A 22,082-nucleotide genomic window follows, 5' to 3' on the forward strand; every position below is an offset into this window, starting at 1 on the left:
CCTTATATAATATCTTTGGAAACTCTTGTAACATACGGCAATTTATTATTTATGTCAAGTGACGTGTTTATAATCAAAATATTTACCTGTACATAGTTTGTAGTTGAAAATCATTAAATTGTATATACGTTTGTGTAAAATGTTTAATAATTTCATTCTCTTATAATCTTGACAAGGTTAGACGAAGTTATAGTGATGTTACGCAGATTAAAAAATCATCAAAACTGTTCAATTTTTAAATAAAAAAAGTAGTCATCAATATTACAAATAATATTAATTAAACTTTGTGTTTTTTTAAAAACAATCCAAAGCATAGCTCTGTCATTTCCACTCTTAATTCAATTTTTTCTAATAAACGTAAATTGCTCACTCACTGGTTTAATTGATACCTTAAAATGTCGCTTAGTGTAGGTTTTTACACTTATTCGTCACTAAGGGACTGTTTATGTAGCTATCAAACGACTTTAAGTGAAGCAGTAAATCTATATTTGACCTACGACCATCATTGTAATTGTGACTCGTTATAACCTATCTATTTAATAAACTTTCAGAATGTTAAAAGTGTTGAATAAATGGAATTTATGTGCATTGTTTTATTTCAATATCCTTTCAAATTATTTACGTTATTAATAGTAATACTATGTCACTTTCTTTTAATTTTCTCTTCTCTCGAAAGGACCACAATTATGTGACAAATGAGATCCTTTAGGATCGTCTGTAAAAGGAGTTTCTCGATGGAAAATATATTCTAAAAACTTAATCGTTCCTCACATTTGCTTAGTCTTAAAGACTGATTGCAGATAATAAAATAACAAAAAAATTCTTATCTCGCAATGGATAACATTTACAAATAAATAGCTTAATGGGGGAAGAAAGCTTGTAAGCAAGAAATAAACTCAAAAACTAATAGTGGTATTACAAAATTCTGCCATTAGAACGCTACAAGTAGAGTAACATAGACTATATTACCAGTTTCTTTTTATTGTAATTGCCTATAATTTTTTTTGCATATTGCAGATATTCCGAGTTAATCTTTATACTAACAAGTGATGAATTCCAAATTTCGTTAAGTCGTAGGAAAATAAAATATACACAGCAATTTGCTCGTTTCGCTTCAATATTATTGAAGGAAAAATGAAAGAAGTACTGGATGTTATAGGTTTTATTAAAACCAAACTTTTCATTTGAAAGTTAAGTTGTACTTATCTAATAATTAGCTATATATTTTATAATTGACACAATTAAGTACATAACTACATGTATAAACTATGACTGATTAAATTGTATAGTGCAGTAAAATCATTCTATATTTGAGCACACTATTATAAGCTATATAAAAGTTATATACAAAAATATATTTTGAACTCTAAAGTAATTGAATCGGTTACATTACGTTGATAAACAAATTATCAAATACACTATCTTAAAATTAAAGGAATCTGTGATTTTATACAGTTACCAACATCAGTTTCCACGAACAAGTATAATTTTTTTTGTCGCAAAAATAATGGTACAGATTATAGTTAGTTTTATGCAATAAGGCCCAGTTCACACTTGGCTATTACAGTTAGACAGTTTCAATGGCAAGCGACACTATAGCGCCTATAAGCGTTCACTCTTTGCCAATTAACGGTCCAATCAGAGCGCTACTGACCAACTGTACCAGCTAAGGATAAACCGCACATAAGTTTCACTGCAATAGCTGTGATGGAACAAAAAATAACCTAAAAACTGTAGACACAGATTGGATGATAATAATTTAACTCTCCTTTGTATTTCCGTTTCATTATCTATGGTCAACATTCAATATTCTACATCAAATTAATTAATTGGGAAACTAAACATTTCATCACAATTCTAAGGATTGTTATACAATATTTTTTTACTTTTCTGGCAATTGTTTGGAGTATCTGAAGTACCAATTGTTACAGAAATTTACGTAAATACTTCGATCAAATTGTATACATTCCTACATAAGCAGATTGTTTACAATAAAATATTAAGTTTAGTATCACTCAGTTCCTTACAACTTCTTTTAATAAAATTATATTAATCCCTTCTTTTAATTATTTTAGTTATCATTAAATACAAAAATATGAATTCTTAAAAACTAGTAGGTAATCATTGAGATAATTTCGGACGGATTCGTTGCGTTTTTCAGTTTTACAATTTGTTACAAAAACAAGAGTACACAAATTATAATTTGAGATTTTTAAATCACAAAAATCTCTTATTCTTTAAAGGAAGTAAATGGCACACATAAAATTCATTCATACAAAAAATCGGTGCATATTACAATCAAATTTCTTTCGATGTTATTACAATAGATTAAAAATTATAGTTTTAAATTTAATTTAGACATCTGAACCGTTACCAGATTCAGATTACAATGAAGCCTGCAATAAACTAAAGCTTAGTATTTACAAGTACAGATTTTGAACAATTTAGTCCGATTTATTGACGCCAATAATTTTCAAGTTACCTGTAATAAAAAACAAATGATTGAGATGTAAAGTTCCGTTTCTTACGTAACTTACGTTAGTAAACGACGAAATCAATATATTAAATTGTATTACCATTTAGTGTCTACTCCTGTGCATGCCGGAGTGCCGGCTGCCCGGCCGAGACTGCACTATCGCGTAGTGGTCGCTGTTGTCCGACACAGACCTGGAATATACACCAAACACATTAATTTTAAACTTCTAAAAAAGTATTATTAAAGTCTAACAATTTGAATAAGGATGTTTTCTTGTTTATTTGTTGATTTCCTTTATGGATAGCATGTTAAGCACTGACTGTCGCTTGCGTCTTCATTCGCGCATAATTATACTGTAATACGTTTAGCCTATGTTATTCATTAATAACGTAGTTATTGGTGAAAGAATTTTTGAAATCGGCCCAGTAGTTTTTGAGTTTTTTCAATACATACAAAAATACAAATCTTTTCTGTTTATATTATTATAGACTAGCTTTCGCCCGCGACTCCATCTGCGTGGAATTAAAAAAACAAAAATGAGTAGCCTGTGTGTTCTTCCAGACTATCGTCTACATCGGTACCAAATTTCACCGAAATCCGTTCAGCCGTTTAGTCTACAAACTCTAACAAACATCCATCCATCCATCCATCTAAACTTTCACACGTGTAATATTAGTTAGATTACCTTGTTGAGTGTATGGTGGATGAGGGGTATCTGCTCCCGTACTGGCTGCCGTGCCAACTGCGATATGGGTCGTAATCTTCCACAACTGATGGGTCCTTCTCAATCACCTGGATTTTTTTTCAGGTATTATACACAGTGATTCTTAACGAACGGATCAAAAGTGGATGTATTAAGATTCATCCTGTATATACATTTCAATAGCTTGTTTATCTCAAAATGAAGTACAAAAAATATGCCTACATCAGTCCTCGCGCAGGAGCAGGTCATGGCGGTGCAGAGGAAGCAGTTGATGAGCAGCATGACGAGGAACATGACGCCCAGCGCGATGGCCAGGTACAGCAGCCACAGCGGCCGCACGCTGCCGTCCGCGCACGCCAGCGCCGCCACTGACCACATACCATATTTGTTTATCAATTAAATTAAAAAGATTATGATTTTTTTCTATTAAAGGAATGTTATGTACGGTACAAGGTACGCCCTTATTCATTCTATGTCACCCGTGCACAAGTACGCTCGCAGCTAACCTCGAGTCAACCATAAAGTTTGAATGTTGTAATACAAATAAATAAAGCCAACAAATGCAGTTAACTCTTCTGACTGACACACATGGGTTTTATAGTAAGTTACTCTTTGTAGGTATTGATGAGGTACCGTTGCTGTCGTTGGGGTCGAGCACGAAGACACTGGTGGAGGCAGTGAAGCTGCCCTCCTCATCGCCGGGCTCCGCGCTGTCGCTCGTGCAGTCGACCACCGCGCAGCTGCCTGGAATAACAATGTGTTACTGGCGGCCAATTCTAATTTTCTCAATGGTAAATGGTACCCAAACGTCCTGTTCCCAACATAGGGGTACGAGAGGGCGGCATAGTGTCACCTATTAAAAATAAAGTTTCTATTTCTTTTCAAATCTATTGTCTTAGTTTCTTGAGCGGCCGCACACCTTTGACTAGACTATTCTACGTGCGATTGTCGATTGTTTCGTAGCTCATTCAACTGTTTAGTTACACAACTAAAAATCAAGTAGTGTTCGCACCTCCATGTAAGCTCATAGGAATCAAAAGGAAATTAAACAGTTGTGCGATAATATAGTTTCAGGTGTAAGCGTTCTAGGGGGCTGGGACAGTAATCTTGTTACCGACCCAATATACTCCAATAAAATCACCATTTGTAAAGCGATATTTATGTTATTTGAATATTGTCAATGTCTTACCCTTGCATACTCCAATATCACACTGGAAGTTGACTTGCGAGGAGCCCGGGAATCGGAAGATGGAGGAGATCGACAGCTCAGCCATACCGTTCTCGTTCTTTACTGATACTTGCTGTTTCAGAGGACAACTGGAATGATATCGATAATATTTTGTATTGCATACTTTAGTACGTACAAGCAGACCTTGATTGAAATATCAAATCTGGGATGGGCTCAGAAAGGTTGCAGGTTCAACATACATATATTATTATCATAACTAACTAACATGTCAATAACTTTTTAGCAGATTATTTTTTATTAAAAACTAAGTTACAACAGTCATCATACAATTTAAATAGGATGAAAAGTAAATATTTTCGTAAAATAATAAAACAAAACACGGTGTGTCCACGTACCCTCTTTGGTCCAAAAGCTCTACAGTATTATTCCGCATGTTGAACGCGAAACAATTTTTCATTCTGATCCCGTGGAGTCCTGTAAAGTACAAGCATTAATCTTCAGTGACGTTGCAATTTCGTGCTCGAAATGCCTTCACTGGTAGCCAGAATTTATATGAATGTTTTAAATCGCCCGCGTTTATTAAAAATGTTTTAGCTGAAGTTAACACGATTATATTGCTATTCTGTTGTGGTGCTGTAAATTGTAACTGTTCTATGTAAAATGTGCGATATGTCATTAGTATATGATATGTAATGCATGGCGTTATGACGTCATAAATCAATAATTTACCATCAGATTTGCTGATTTCAGCTTTTAGTGTGTAGTGCAACCCGAAGGCAGCGTTGAACACCTTGCGTCCGTTGTCATCCAACATACGTAGTGATACTGTCGACGTTTCATTTCTGTAATCAAAACGACGATAACCTGTTATTAGACCTTACTACTATCAGGACTTCTATTATTTATACACTAGCTATAGCCCGTTACTTTGTCCACGAAATATTAAGATAAAAAAGTAGCCTATAATATGCCCTATTGTCTATGTCACATACCCTTCAGTGAAGATCCGGTCGCAATCGGATCAGCTGTTTCGGAGATTATCCAAAACAAACGCGGCTTGCGAACAGACAAAAAGACAGACAGACAAAAATTTAAAATGTGATTTTCGTTATCAGCAACGCAAATACATCATCTTCCCAAAATCTGATATTTTCCTCTGATATTACACACAGACAATAGAAGAATAATAGAACCCTGAATTGTTAAATGCGCAATCTTTTCCCGAATGAAGGGGGAACGACGATTAAAGATTGAAGCTAAATTCGCAAAGGAGAAATATTTGTAATCTGTTGTCTAAGTTTCATGTGTAGTAAATCGACCTTGTTGTTTAAAGGTATGTAGAAAAGGTTCATATTATTTATAGCTATTTGTTGAAATTGTAGTGTATACCTAGAGTTCTTGAAGCCAGTCTTGCCGCAGGTGATGACGTAGAATTTATCGTCAGCCAGCTCCAGTGTCCTGTGAACCCGCACCGCCAGCGGCAGAGACCGCTCGTCCGTACGCTGCAAACATACATTACACAACCAGTTGTCATTTGTGGAGAATTTCAATAATAGAGCAAACTGAGTCTTTTGAGACAAGGCGTCTACAAGTTAGCGGAACTAATGTTATGTACCCATAGATGTAGAACTTTTAAACAAAAATGTATTTAAAATTCCTATCTCTATCCCTTAATTTCCTTTTGTATAAATGATGGTAGTTAAAGGGAACTTTGGTGCTTGTTTTTTGTGTCGTATACAAACGTTGTTCCAGAAGACACCGCAGTAGTCTGGTGATCCGGGAGTCGCCATCAGGCTGATGTCGAAGTTTAGGGACTCGCTGCCGTTACCCGTCGCCATGCATGCCGGCGTCCTGAAGACAATATTTACGATAATGTAAAAGCTAAATGTTTTCAGTGAGGTTTTTTGTAAAATACTATAATATTTGTTTCGTCCCATATGTTAATCATCAATTGCTTTGTTTTACAGCCATAAAGTAATACCTGAACTCTCTGGCGTGCGCTATGCCATTGAAGGGTTGGTTGAACTGGATGTTGATGGACATAACGCCCGTCTTACATGTCGCCTTCACTGCCGGCGAGAACTCGCCGCTGCTTTCCGTGTTCTAAAAATAACAAGATAAATTGTTTGACACTTTCATTACAAATATACTCGTATTATTTTTCGTCTGATTTCATTTTGGATCCCTCTTAATTTAACTAAAAGACTTAATAATTGAATTAAAGGTTGCTTGCACAAATATTTCACAATAAAATACAAAACGATTTCACCCAAGTGGGCAATTATTAGAATAATTTAATTAACTTTGTGATTATGTACATACTTAAAGTAGCTTACCTCAAAACAGTTTTCATTTTAGAAAGTAAATAATGCAAGGCAATTGCTGTTAATTAACTTCTACAATAATTTAAATCAAAACCAAATTGTTCTTGGGTTTAAAATATGCATTATTTTAACCTTAACCTACAAGTTATGGTTTGATGATTTTTAATAAAATACCCACTAAAAATTGTGTAATTGCCGAATTTCTGACCACAATCAGCTCATAGTAGTCAGGTTATCTTGAAATGAGTTGAAATATACGCATAATAATCGCATATTTTCTCTACATAATTTTGTTTTATAAGTAAAATGCAATATTTATTAGTTAACGTACGATAAGAAAATAGCTTTTATGTCGTGTCGTGCCGCTGGCTTTTACTGCTCGCGTTAAATCTTCGTTATTCGCTCACGCATTTCCTATTTATGGGAAATTTTAGCGGAAATAAAATCGGTCAATAACCTAAGTAAATATGTAAAACTAGTTCTGACACGGCATGTTGAGTTTCCACACCAGAAACATTTACAAAAGTATTTTATCTCAGTGTTTTTAGAAGATTGAATGGGATATCAATAGATATTGGCACTTTCATGTCGGTACAGCAAACAAACAGTCACGAAACTCATTTACAATTGACTGAATAGTAAGTTTTAGCCAAGGAATCTAAGACCAATGTTACCTAACCTCTTATGTTCATGGATTGATGGTTTTAAATTATTATATTTCTAATGGTTTCACTGGTTGTTAGTACTGTACCGTATTGAGTAGGTAATGGGCAAGCTTTTGTAGTACTGTGAGGTACAATCTGTCGGGAGGCAGGCAGGGCTGAGGTCAACGGACGGGGCGCGGGTCACTTAGATCACTCGCCTGTTTCTTGCTTACTTCAGCTTTGTCAAGGAAAATGTTTCGAATATTGTACTACGACGGTTTAATTAGATTTATGATTGCAACCTTATTTAGAATACTAGAATATTCATATATGATTTTATTTTTTATGTGTATGTATAATAAACGTAGGTGAAAATATAATAATCTTTCGCACTGAGCATTATTTTATTGATTTAAATTGAATGCAAGGATTAAGAGCAATTGAAATTAGAAAATACAATAAATATTTCGATGAAATATGAAATTATTATTAACGTCAACACTATTCTTTGATGCTATAAATTAAACAGCACTATTTAATAATCAGATATAAAAGCTGTCGACTTAACAATAGACCCTAGCCTGGCTCCGAAGGCCACCGACTTATATTTTGTAATCGAGATCGCCATCGCAATGTAATTATTTAGATTTGGGCCACAATTTAGCTTGTGTTTAAATATATCGACTAGTTGAATAGCTGCCCTGGCTATTATTTCAAAACATTACTTATAAAATCTAAATAAAACTTATACTGAAAGTTATGGTATATGATGTCAAAGTTACGTTAATAAAAAGGTTATAAGTATATACCAACTTATAAAATAAAGAAAACAACTTTTAACGTAGAAAGGAGATAAAATACCTTTTAAATATAGATGTGTTACTCCAAGTATCATCTTCCATTAAGTCAGTTATTGTTCAATAACACGGCGTATCTCGACTCGACATCCGTTTATCTAATACCCGTATCATTTTATTGTAGAACCTTGCAATGCAATCGTATTACACGGAGATTGTGCAACAGGCGTATAACATGCTACATCACCGTTGTTTGATTAACTGTGATTTTAATTTTCACGTACGTTCGAAATTCGAAATCTCAATAACCAGAGAAATACCAACATAACTGTCTATTTCTTGTCGACTTGCCAGTTCTAAAGGTTTGTACGGTTTCCGATCAAATTCAAGTTTTCGAACGTGAGCTTGCAAAGCGGTACCGAAAATTGAGACCATTTGCTCGGTTGTAATATTACGCTCGTTTGTAGGATTATTTCGTATTTTTTAAAATTATTATTCGTGCAAATAAGAACATAAGTATGATATCATACATAAATCTTAAATTTACGTGTGAATAACTTTTTATTAGATCAACTCTTTTGAATGCAACGAGCAAAGTCGTTATATTGTTTTAATAAAAAAAATCAAAGTATTTTATTCTACAAACAGCATATAGAAGAATAGTCCAAATAATATAGTCAAATTATCAGACTCTAGCAGTTCCCTTGCGGCTTCATACGTATGAAATTACAAAAACTTTATTTTATTGTTTACATTTTAAAAATTCTTAATTTCTAATGTCAAAATTCAAATGGCAACCTTGTTTACTTGATGTTGGCAGCTTGTAGTTTAAGGTCCCTTTCCCACATGAAGAGTTTTCTCTAATGTATTTACCCCAAGTTAAATAGCGTGAAAATATATAGCCTAAAGCGTGTCGTAAGTGTAGGGCTTTTTATTAAAGAAATAATTATTCAAAAATATGCTATGATTTCTGACATCTTACGCCACAAAGTAGTGCGTGTTTACGCTTTATTATATTAGTGTAAATGTAGATATAGAAGTATAGACATATTGACGGTTGAAAACGGTACCGTTATTTTTACGTAATTGTTTCCCAATCTACAGAACTATATTTGCCATACACGGCCTACCATTATGTAAGTGCAAATATGAGTTCACCGAAGTATATATGTCGTGTTTGATGTAATCTGGCAACCGGTCCGCTTCGATTCGCCTACGTCACGCCTCGCCGTATGACTTACGACAGGCGGTTGAAGCCAATACCTTATAAGAAACTTGAGTCATTAACTTTGTTTCGTTTGTTATGAGATAATAAATGGTTGTGAATATTTGTATTAGCAAATCAGAGCATTTTTTCTTAAAATATGTTTATAAGCAACTAACACTTAATTTTTTATTGGAGCAAAATAAAAATGAGTTCTGTTCTGGTTTACGCTTCTAATACCATCGTAGTGTTAACTGTAAAATAACATCAAGTTAAAATTCAATTTTAAAGTCGTTAGTGACCTTTGGAATAGTGTGAATTAAAACAAATTGTGTTTGTACCATAATTTTACACTTAAATCACTAATGTTGTTTGAATAGTGTGTGCAATTTCCCACGGAAGCCGTGATGTATTGTTAGGGACACTTGGATGTCTGCAATAGGAAGTGTCGAATGATTGCTGTTGGTGATCGGCGTATCTAATAACATCTTTCTTGAGTTCCCGACGCTGATAGAATACGCGTATCGTACATGTGTTTTGATGCAATCATTTTGCTATTAAATTCTCTAATACCACTTTATTCGCAATTTTTGAACACGTCTACACGTAACTGTTGGCATACTTTATACTTTATTGTTTTGACATACTTCGCTAAACAAAAAAAGGATATTGATTTTTTTCCCCCGTATGAAACCGAAACGATATTCGGCTAGAAGCCTTTCGTGGAATTCCCGAAGCGGCATTATCTTAATACTCTAAAATCGATTTTTTTATTTAATGATACTTTGGAATTCGTTCTTCGAGTGGTCAACGTTAACAAATAAAAAAGAGCTCATATAAATAAGTATAGCATTAATATTGCGTTCCTATTTTTGATTTGTTTTTGGGGAATGTTTGCTATTTAGGGATTTTGTTAGTAATTATTCAAAGTTAATTTATTTATAGCCAATAGTTGTCAATGTCTCAGAAATGGATCTCAACAAAACATTTTTACAAAGTATCTTAACATTAAATGCCACTGTATTTATGGTAAAGTACTGGAATGTAAAAAAATAAAAACATAAAGCCAGTTTGCGATTGTCGTATTGAAATAGTTTGAGGTATTCGAAGAACTAGTTCTTTAGTTCCTTAACTAATTTACCTTACTTGAATACGTTGTCAGATAAATTTATGTGCTACATTCCAAGCTTATTATACCGTTGATTTTCGCAGAATAATAACGTTACATTTACTCTAAATAATTTGTTCAGACACAGTATTTAGTAATTCTGAAAAAAATATAAACAAGAACTCCATCTGGATTTGACAGAGGTGATTATAAGATCTTATTAAACTTGAACAAAAAAAAAAATAGTTACATGCATTTGAGACTTCGCTAAAACTATGTTCATTGGGTTTTGTCGATGAAAATGTTTAATATACAACTTCGTGACTAATTGCGCGCTTTCACAAAATGTTTGCGTGGGCTGACATTGTCGAGGTCTGCTTATAAAAATGTCCTTGTAATTTAGACAAACAATTGTGGGATGCTCCAACATTGATTGTCTATTTATTTTAGTGTGGAAAATTGAGAAGTGTCAGGCGTTATCACACGTGAGACGATTCGCATAGCTTTTTGTTCTCTCAACAACGGAGACAAACAATGTGTCACAGACACGCCTGTAGCACGTAACATCAACGATCGTAAACAATTTAGATATGGTATGACGCAAGTCTTCAATTATTGTCTCCAAATTTTTCGGAAACGGTATAACAAGGCACGTTTCTCTACAGATATCCAAAACAATATCTCTCATGTGGACTGATTCGACAAAAACGTATTTAAAGATTTTATATGTGGCTTACTGTTTTATTTGCTTACCAACGTTAATAACATTTTACCTTGGCTTTAAAGTTCTGAACCCACGTCGTACATCTTGTCTAGTTTTATAATTATAGGCTGGAGGTTTATTCTAGGTTAATGGAATCTGACTTATTATAAAGCATGTTTCATTATTGTATCACTGAATCTACCTTGTTATTAAAGATAATCGTTTATTTGGTACTTGTAAGTGCTCTTAGAGATGTGTAATAACGATATAAACCTGTCCTTGTGTGAAACTTGACCATTGCGAAAGCTGGTGTTATCTGATTGTGTTAAGGCGTTACGGCGGAAGGTGGCGCTGGCGTTGCAACGACCATTTCCGCCATACATCATGATGGCCCGCGGCCGAAACAATCAGAGCGGCTCGAATCGAGGATGAATTTAGAATGACTCTAATTAGAAAATTATATAACCTAATCATCGTCTCGCTTATTGCATAGATCACTATGTTGAGTCAGTATAACACTTTTTCGTATTTTACACACAACTTATCCATCTATATTACCCAAATGTATAATTTTTTAGTCGGCGGAAAAATATGAATCGATTCATACGTGACAAAAACAGATCTGAAGCCTTAGTAGAGTCCATGATATAACTATTAATATTGATTGTTCAATCTGAATCTTTTATATACCAGTTTGATTACCAAAACACGATACAGTAATGAAGAATCTTGATTACTGAAGGAGCAACAGGTAAAGTAAGGCCGGACGACCGAGGAAGACATGACCTTGTTAGAGCGGAGGTCGCACACGCCGCACCGCAGCCGATAGACAGCTCGTAGCAAACACGCGAATTTACTCGATACATTATTGTTGTAAGGATCGACAAGTGAACATAGTAATAATAGATAAAAAATACTGTATTTTAAGGATTGATTTAAAGCTGACACAATCGAGACAATTGTGACCAATATTTGACGAACGATATAACGATTTGAAAGACAAAAACTGGATGTGCCGCTCCTGATATAGTGGGATAAGGGCAGGTAGATGGTTTTAATGATAAACGTAGTGTCCTAATAATATACAATATATTAAAAATTATCTCATTGAGTAAAGAGGGTTGATATTCTTCAAAAGAAAGCGTAAAAATTAAGAGGTACTCATATTTAAGTCGGTGATAACAGAGTTATAGCTACTTGTAACTTTACCATAAACATTTTAAATACTGGACAATTGGTAACTTTAACAAGAGTGTAACTCAGTTCTCCTTGAACGTCCTATAGTTATTCGTTGCACGTTACATGTCTACAATGATGTGCTTTGTTCCATTTGTTACCGTGTAATGTGATGTCATGCGGACAAGCTTGTCGCATGTCGCTCGCTACCATAACTAGACGATTGCTGTTACCAATGCAGAAATAAATGTTTTCAAAATAGATATTGAAAAATCGATAAATTGATATTTCATATAATACTCCAGAGAACAATACTAGGCGAATGGTAGCCGTTAAAAATGGATTAGTGGTTCAGGCTAAAAAAGATTAGGAAAACTGTTTGTTTGACTTCTATTAAGAATAATATTTTTTTCTGAATTTAAAATAAGTTACATAGTCTATAATTGATTTTAAGGTTATTCAATACTTTGGGCATGTTATGAGGAGGGATGAATCGCATGTTACAAGGAGAACGTTAGTTATGAGTGTGGAAGGGTAGAGGTAGACCTAGAAAGAGATAAATGAATTGCGTGAAAGGTGATATCAAAAAGGGAGCGATGACTGAGATGACGTATGATAGAGTTATTTGGAGGACAAAAACCAGTTGTACCGACCCTACGGGAGTAGGATAAGGAGGATGATGATGATGACAATCAGTTTCTTTGGATCGAGGTAAGGCATTATTATAAGTTTTCGCAACATTAATTTTGTGGTAGGAAAAATAGAAAAAGACGTGTTAAATATGTAAAGTAACACTATGCTACTGCAGGAAGATGGAATAAATTATTAAGCGTTTTTATTGTTGCCACACAAAAATTGTTTATATCCGTTAACTTAATCATTCACGTACGTTAATAAGCCTTTTTTGTCTTTCCCACATCAATATTGTTAAGTAAAACATGGAAAGGTGCTTGTTAGTGTTGTAATTGATTGTTTCAGAACGACTTGTTTCCCGTATCCCGTAACGAAAATATTTCGTTAAATATTATCTACTAGCTTTCGCCCGCGACTTCATCTGCATGGAATTTAAAAATAAGTTAGCAGCCTATGTGTTCTTCCAGACTATCCTCTACGTCTATGCCAAATTTCATCGACATCCGTTCAGCCGTTTACGCTACACACTCTAACAAACATCCGTACATCCATCTAAACGTTCGCATTTATAATGTTAGTAAGAAGTTAGATTATTTTCGTTTGCTCTATCTTACTAATATTATAAATGTGAAAGTTTAGATGGATGGATAGATGAATATTTGATAAGTAAGAATGTTGACGAATCTAATAATCGATGGCACAGATGTAGAGGATAGCCTGAAAGAACACATAGGCTAACAATTTTTTAGTAATACTCTAACTTTTGATGCTTTAATTTTGTCAATTTTATGTTTTTTGACATTTCAATGAATAAAAGGTGTAGCTATGTAGAAACATCATGCCTATTAAAATATGTTATCTTGTTTTTAATGAGATTTTTTTATCGTTTCGACATTGCGTGAATTAATATGATACAAATTGCAAGTCAATTTCTAATTGATGAATAGTGACTAAGCAGATTAAATAGTTTCTTGTAGTTAGTAGAATTATTTCGGTCTTCCTTTTTAAATGGTAATTAAAACTATTGTAGAACTAATATCGTCTTTTGTAACATATATTACGTTACAAAGGAACATGGTTATACCAAGTTAAATAACTAACACATACAATTCAGATTATTCTTAAATAAATAAAAAACACACACTTCTTTGTTGCCTGAAGAGGTCAGCAACTACAGCATATTTATCAATAATGCTTTTTTTAATAAAAAGCCCTACACTTACGTAACGCTTTAGGCTATACATTTTCACGCCATTATACTTAGGGGGTAAACATCAAGAAAACAAGATTGCTAAGGTTTGTCATGTCATGTCATTTTTGATATTTGCTATTGATAATTTGACAAATGTAAACAATAAAATAAATTTTTCATAATTTCATGGCGATAAAGCCGCACGAGAACAGCTAGTTTAGGATAAATGTCTAAATTTTTATTTATACCATCTTCTACGTTTGATGAATAATGATTTTGTTCCGCATTCACTTTACATACGGTTCACGCAGTTTAATATTAAATTATGGTGAATCATTGAGATAGGACATAGTATGCATATATAGTGAGTCAATACGTTTTGAGTCACACTGTTTCCATGAATGATATTGTCGTTAGCACTTGCACTGCATAACTCCAATACAAATATGACTGTGTGTACAGCCTGTCTTGAAACACACTTGTTCATATTGTATTATAATTTACTTCAATATTTATACCTATCAAAAACAGAGTCCCCTATTTCTGTTTAAGAACGAGTTTTTTTTAAATACCATGTGGCAAACAAGCAAACGGGCGCCTGAATTCTCCGAATTAACGAAGCTGCCGCTGCTTAGAGGCATCGGCAATTGCAACGCGTTGCTACTTTTTATTAACAGAGGAGGGCACGCACAGTAAAGGAACTTCAACACAAAACTTCTTTACTTTCCTCTGTCAAATCCACTTCACCTATTAGTATGAAAAAGATGGGATGGGAAAAGTGGATTAAGTTAGGCTTCGGGCATGCACACTTTGAGACGAAATGTGGCATCGCTTCCACTTTACGCCTTTCTTCTATCTACGTTTTATATTTACGTTAGATGTAATAAAAACCGTCATAAACTTTGTGATAAGAATATTTTATATGTCACGACTTCTGAGTGGGTTAACTACCAACTTCACGTTATGGTTGTTATTTGTTTCAATATGACAATCACGTACATCTTATTGATGCAGTGATTACAAGGACATTTCTATTGAACAGTGACGGTTAACTGTGTCGAATTCTGTTAATTTCATCGAGTAGTATTAATGTTTGCTGCAATATTTAACATGCGTGATATTGTATTGCAAAATATTGGCAACAATACGGAAAACACGACATTGTCGCGCACTGAATGAAACTGGCAATAAGTGATAGAAAAAATATATTTCATAATCCTTAAATTGGCTTAGTTGTGATCGTTTCAGTTAAGTGGAATAATTAAGTTATTTTTTTTAAGCACAATCTTGTATTTTAATTTTCAATACCAGACGACCAGACCAGACTTTATTTCTTTTTTCAAATGACATCTGACTTATGATAATTAAACAGTAATAATAAATAAAACTTAAAAAAAAAAACTAAATCATCCCATATATACTTATGGTGGTCTAAGTAAATGATTACTTAGCCGTTGCTAATGTCGCTTGTAAGCAAGTGGAATATTATATAACTCTAACACCATTAAGATGTTAATTATTTTTTTTTTTTTGTTAATCGAGGGATATTTAAAATTGTAATAAGTGTAGTTATCGTACAAAATACGTACGAAAATCATTCAAAATGATATAGCAAATTCAGGGCGTAAATTATTCAAGTTGTCAAATGACCCTGAGTTTGTTTAAAATGCGTTAAACAAACTAAGTGAGCGCGATATCCGGTAAAGTAATACTTCAAGTTTATAATGGTCACTTGAATGTTTATTACATTAATAGGAAATATACTGATATTTGGTTTACTTTAGAATTGAAAGCGTAGGCGCCAGTAGCCTTGCCGGCATGTCATACTGACTTAAACGTTGTCCTACACCTCCTCCTTTTAAGGTATAGATAGGCCATACTGTGTACACTCCGCACAGACTATAATGCAACCGACCCACGCTATATTAATATTTATAACCTGTTATTCATTGTCTTAAACTCGATTCGGATGAGAAATAATGAATAAAATCTTGAATAATATTCATTCTTTGCATTCTGTCTTAACGTAATATTCAATGTTGAAAACGTTGAATATTTATATTTAAACAGCAGCTGATCAAGTAAGGTCTAAAGAATTTACATAGTTTGTACATACGAGTACATTCTGTTTATAACTAGTGTTCAAGGTTTTTTTAAATTATATTTGCCGTGTCGTATAAAAGTGTACAGATGTTAATAAAGTTTTATACTAGGTAATTGATTTATAGAAGTTACGTTTATGTAATAGAGTGTTAACATTTTCCCATGCGGAGTCTGCCAGTGTTGTATGTTCTGTTACGGACGCTAACTGGGTTACAAGTATTACGTCGACGCGCGTAACCGTAGTGTATTTAACTCTTAAGTTACAAAACAAATATATAATTAATACGTTAATAATATCGATAAATAACTTATCAGATATGCTTCATGCACCGCTGAATGCTTTCACTTACACGACAAGTTTTTAATTTGGATCTTCCTTATAAAAGAAATCGATTAACAATAATTGCTGAAAATCGACTTTTTATTGAAGTTTAATCGTTTTGATTATTAACTTATCTATCACGTTATTTATTGTCTTTTAACCTTGGCAATAACAAGAAAAGGAATAGATAGAACACATATTAAATATAATCTTATAAGAGTACAGTTGTCTAAAATAAACCTTAAAGCATAGAAGGTAGCGCTTCTAAGTAAGCGTTGAGATCATCATTTATCAGTTGCATATGTAATGCATAATCACCTGAGCTGCTGCTAACGCCAAAGCACCAATTAAATACAACGGCCACATGTTGTCCAATTGAACGTTACACTGATCACAATATTAAGGCACGGTTTGTTTGTTTAGTCGTCAGTTGTTAGCGCAACATGGCGGCCGTCTGGCGCGAGGGATCGAGTCACACTGACAGGCCGCACAAGGCACAAGTAACCGGCCTAACTCACAACAGCTAAGGCAAGTTACACACCAGCGTAGAACAGTGAATCCGAACAGTACTGCGTTTGAATGCTACAGTAATTACTGTAGTCTCCACTGCTCTATTGGGTTGTTCTACCTTTGTGTGAAACTAGCATAACTTTACTTTCTGTGAACGGATGCGTCCACACCCGCACCTTATTGTCTTAATGTTTGCTAAAGATATTTTGTTTGTACTGACCATATACGTTTAGAATGAAATCGAAACCTCTAAATAATTACACAATGCATTATGTACGTATATAAGATTTTAATGTGTTTTTTTTTAATTTGTTTTTAATCTAATAAGAATTTAATAGCGCAAATTACTTGAATTTATTATTAATAATGTTTAAGACATTCTATATGATCTAAATAATCAGATAGTTATAATATATCGACAGTTGGAACGCAATAAGAATATCAATCTATAGTTTTTATTTCTCGGTAAAACAGAGTCAATTTATACTACGGGTTTGTTATCGTGACAAAACACGTGTTAAGACAAAGAAATATTTATTTTTTGCCACATATGACACATCTAGATAATATATCTATTCTGTTATTTAAAATTTAAATTATGTTAATTTAAATTGCATTGTTATGTTAATATAATAATCTCATATATCGGGATCAATGTCTTGCCAAACTCTAGTGTGAAGTGTTCTATGCAATATTGCGTTGGCGGCGTTCGCAATTACAACACACTCACACATACGTACTGTATTCTTACACACTCACACACTGATCCAACCAGGTATGGCACCCGATGATCCTTCCAAAACTTACTTGTTGTTTTTTGTCCGTTTCGTTCGAACTAGTCTGGACTTTTGCACTTTTTTACCAAAGCCAGTTTGACTTGTTATAAATATTCTAAGAATTATAAACAAGCAACTTTAAAGACGTAAATTCTAATGGATAAAAACTGGACAATTTTCTTTAACAATCCTACTTTGTCCAGAGGACATAGAAAAGATTTCAACGCGTAACCTAAATGAGAAGTGTGTCTAATTGAGTTTACTTTTTAGTAAGTTTACGATCATTTAAATTATAGCTTGAATATTTAAGATTTGAATATTCTATCCTCCTATGGACCCATATTCATTAAAAATATTAAATTACGTAATTTAAATTAACTTCTGTTGTTTATGTCCGAGCTAACAAATTCCAACTAACAACTAATTTTAGGAAAGGAATACATTCCTCCCCTCCAGTACTTTCAAATAGCGCCATCTAGTGAAAATGTTGTTCAACCTGTATCGCAAATGTCCGTATGAAAAGAGGGCGCTGCGGTCGGACATGTCTCCGCCCAAAATCAATAATCCAGTGGCTTGCGCTGTCCCGCCGATTTTCACATCAGTATCTCGTAAGGGAGCCCATTTCACTCATTTTCGTGTTGGTTAACGCGCACCAGTGCTCCGCGAAATACTACGAACCTCCCCAGCTCGCCCTAATAACTGTAAGTAAAATAATAATTATTATATAACGAAAATCGTATCAAAAGAACATTTACTAATATTCAAGTAGAAGTTCATTCATTAAATATATGCCGGGAGAAGTAAAACGAGCACAAATCACTCGTATTGTGGCAGCGGGGTTAAGTTCAAATACGGAGCCCGATGTAGGGCGGGGATGGATCCTATTGTAACACTTATATGTATCTTATGAAGCGTAAGCCTTTTTAATACATTTAACTTTTAAATCGCAATGTAATCAATTATGGTTTTTTAGTTGATAGTTACTAAAATATTTAACATAAATCTTGATTTTGGTATTGAAAATTATATTAAATAGTCATTTATTTTTTTAAATTACGATTAAGTTAATTCGTCATATTAAAAGATTATCATTTTATCATTACAAACTATCGCTAGGCGTCTAGAATAAATAAACGATGTAGTCACGAAACTATTTATAAAGAAGCATTTCTTTTGATTCGTAAATAAGAACGTTCAGAAGTCGCTTTCATTTTCTGAATACTAATGAATCGAACTCCCTCGAGTCTACGCATTTTCAATTTCGTGGTTTAAGGCGAAGCAGGACGGTGGCAATTCTTTTTAATGAACGCCTGCGAAATGATGAATAGCAACTTTAACACGCAAACTTTGCATTATTAAAATCTATTCAAATGCCCACGTATTACTACTTCAAAGTCCTATATGACCGATATTTCTGTATATAGTTTATATGTGTGCGGTGTGTCACAGTGTTTTTATTGATTAAACAATTCAGAGATTTTCAATAGAATCTTACGTAACGAAATAAACTAAGAAACTTGGCGCAAATCCAGAAGACAACTAAGCGTCGTTGGACGTAAAAGAAGTTTAATACTGAAATTAGCTAGAATCAAAAACCTTAATAATGGCATTTCAACAATAATTATATCTACAGGACGTGGACGTTTTGAACTATAACAACCGGAGATGTAACATAAAGTCGTCTCCAAACAAATTATAAATAGAACTTCACTAACCCTTTAAGTCGTTTTAAAAAGTATCAATGACACTTTTTAAATACACGTTTTCGTGAATAGAAATATAATTATATTTCATCGGCAAATCACTCGAGATTTCAACAAGAAAATGATGTTCTCAGATTTATTTTCGTTGTCTCTTGAGAATTTTCTTTACCATTCCAATGTTATTTCTCTCCGTATTCTAACCTTTCCTTTATTTGAAGAAATAAAGTAAGTTTCTGGTTCAACGGTAGCAAAATCAATCTGAGCGTTTGTAACACGGTTTAGAGTTTCCTTTGAAAAATACGACGCGTGCGGACGACTTTTTGATGTTCTTGTTACAGATAAATCTCTCCGGAGGATTACGTAACCGTCCATAACAATAGCCCATGTATTTTATAGGACGTTTTTATCTGAGTAGTAACTATTGTTGTTTTATATTTATGTATAAACTACCTTTTGCCCTGTGTGTTCTTTAAGAGTATCCTTTACATCTATGTATGCCAAATTTTAAAGAGATCAGTTCAGCAGTTTAGACCACAAACGCTAACAAACATTCATCCAACCTTCCGTTCATCTAAACTTTTGCATTTATAATATTAGTACTCGTAAGATACAAAGTAGGTTATAAAATTGCAACAGTAACGTTTTTTACATATTTAAAACAATGTAGTTACAAGTTATATTTTTAAACCAATAAACCTTCAAAAGCAATTGAAAAATTAGTTAACGTCTCAGCAATGTTTGTGTCGGAGATAGGTAAAGAATGAAAAGAAACGAAGAATGAAAGGGATTGGAATTATATGGCCATGGATCGACTCATTCACTACGAAACGCAGAAGTCAACTTACACCAGCTTAAGTTAAAACTGGGTCACCACGACGATGACTTTATTTTTAATTGTTGCAATAGGGGCGCGTGAAGACTTACCCCTTAGTAGCTAATTATCCAATCAATATTGAATTTTACGTACATGTTTCTACGAATTTAAAACATATAAATTTACTTCCTTAATTTACTGTTTTTTATTCGAAGAATGTTTTGGCAAAATACGAAAAGATTAATACATAGGATTCGATGAAAAATTCTCAATGTATTTTTTAAAGGATAATAATTTACCCATAGCGTGCCTGTAGGATAAGATGTCTGAGATCTTTGATCCTCCTGAGTCGAGTCCGAAGCATGTATCTATATAATGTGTCACGTTTTGGGTCAAGAAGGTATTCAGCGGGCGCGTTTACGACAAGCCAGTTCTACTTATACCTACATCTAAGGTTATAACTTCGTTGTTTATGGTTGTTTTTATAGCTCAGTGGCCGGGAAACTAACTTTAACTATTTACTGCCTAATAACAAGTGAATTATAGTTTAATAATTGAATTTTATTGTATAATAATATAGATTTATACTAGCGAATTTTCCTGTCTTCGCACGAGTAGTGCATTTGTTAAAATTTGTTTCTTAAAGTAACGTCGTCGTGTTTTTGGATGCAAGGATTTTGTTAAAAGCGAATATTTATTTTAATACAGAAATGTTAAAATAAAAGTAACTATTTTAAAAACAATTGTCCCATACCTTTGTCGTTGAGACGACTTGTTTTTCCTGAAGTCCGATTCCAGCTATTGTATTTTACTGTATAGACTTTGTGTCACGCAGGAGCTAACAAAATGTTATGCATATTTACTTCTAGTACTTTATTAAAATATTGAATAACAAATAAAACAAAATATGTTCGTGTTTAAAAAATAATAGAGATAGTTTAGCTGCTTGTGGGTATTTTCATAACTCATATTTTATTTTAAAAATATGAAAACGTGATCGTAATATTTAAAAGTACCCACAGATAGCAATCCCGTTTACAGTTAAAAACAGGTTATGTTTATCATGATTGTGATATGATATTATCAATAATAAATACGATTTTTCTTTGTTAATATTCATTTCTCCTTCAGGTAGTACTCCCTCGCTGTTTATTCGACCTGCTGCATTTCGTCCTGTTTTGGACATCTTAATCTCGCAATTATTTGCGAGTAAAATAGCTTAGGTAAGTGTTATAAGTTTTATACTTTGTACATAATGTTGTCATTCGAAATGTTTAAAGCCCGCCATATATGCTTTAATCTCGTGCTAACTGTTTTAACAATCGAAGTGTCCAGTTAAAACTGTTAGATTTGATCGTCTGTACGTCTCCAGCTGATTATAAATTGTGTGTAAATGTTGTTTTTTAATTAGAGTATAAAATAATCAATGGTGCATTAGGAGCTGTCAAAATAGAGCGGTCGGGGTGTCCTGGCATCTGTGGCCCGCAGGCCGCGACCACATCAACCCTGTCTTTCTCAAGCTTCCGAAATTCCTTCACTTCAAATGTCAATTACCTGAAAAGAAGGTATGTAAACATCTTACCTTTTAATTATTTTAATATTATTTTATAAATTTTAGGTTATTTATATTACTAATTCAATTATAAACTACAACAGTTTGTTTAAAATTTGGATTTTTACTTAACATCTTCAAATTAACATACAT

General features: G+C 33.4%; 2 protein-coding genes across 2 annotated transcripts in view; one reads left to right on the forward strand and one right to left on the reverse strand.

Moving 5' to 3' along the window:
- Positions 1-1,147: 1,147 nt before the first annotated feature.
- Positions 1,148-17,069, reverse strand: LOC106105531. The gene is made up of 12 exons (XM_013285897.1): positions 16,893-17,069; positions 6,350-6,471; positions 6,111-6,219; positions 5,758-5,870; positions 5,098-5,210; positions 4,764-4,842; positions 4,369-4,496; positions 3,813-3,923; positions 3,402-3,547; positions 3,162-3,268; positions 2,577-2,667; positions 1,148-2,482 (listed from the first exon to the last, which is right to left on the reverse strand). Exons 1-11 carry the CDS (start codon positions 16,938-16,940, stop codon positions 2,580-2,582), a joined length of 1,164 nt encoding a protein of 387 aa, XP_013141351.1. The 5' UTR covers positions 16,941-17,069; the 3' UTR covers positions 1,148-2,482; positions 2,577-2,579.
- Positions 17,070-18,344: 1,275 nt separating this feature from the next.
- The window catches only part of LOC106105312 (synapsin), a 69,464-nt gene continuing 65,726 nt past the window's right edge, over positions 18,345-22,082 (forward strand). Inside the window, exons 1-2 of the mRNA XM_013285603.1 lie at positions 18,345-18,468; positions 21,816-21,942. Of these exons, the coding sequence (XP_013141057.1) occupies positions 18,345-18,468; positions 21,816-21,942 (251 nt within the window). The remainder of the gene's footprint in view (positions 18,469-21,815; positions 21,943-22,082) is intronic.

This window comes from Papilio polytes, unplaced genomic scaffold (assembly GCF_000836215.1).
Source record: "Papilio polytes unplaced genomic scaffold, Ppol_1.0 DF822845.1, whole genome shotgun sequence".
NCBI lineage: Eukaryota > Metazoa > Arthropoda > Insecta > Lepidoptera > Papilionidae > Papilio > Papilio polytes.

Bases quoted from the DNA above. Each gene is read 5' to 3' on its own strand.
- LOC106105531 (XM_013285897.1), bottom strand. From the start codon at position 16,940: ATGTGGCCGTTGTATTTAATTGGTGCTTTGGCGTTAGCAGCAGCTCAG. The intron at 5,211-5,757 runs GTATACACTACA...TTTTGATTACAG, and splicing joins ACTGGCTTCAAGAACTCTAG to AAATGAAACGTCGACAGTAT. The intron at 3,269-3,401 runs GTAGGCATATTT...AAAAAAATCCAG, and splicing joins GCTCCTGCGCGAGGACTGAT to GTGATTGAGAAGGACCCATC.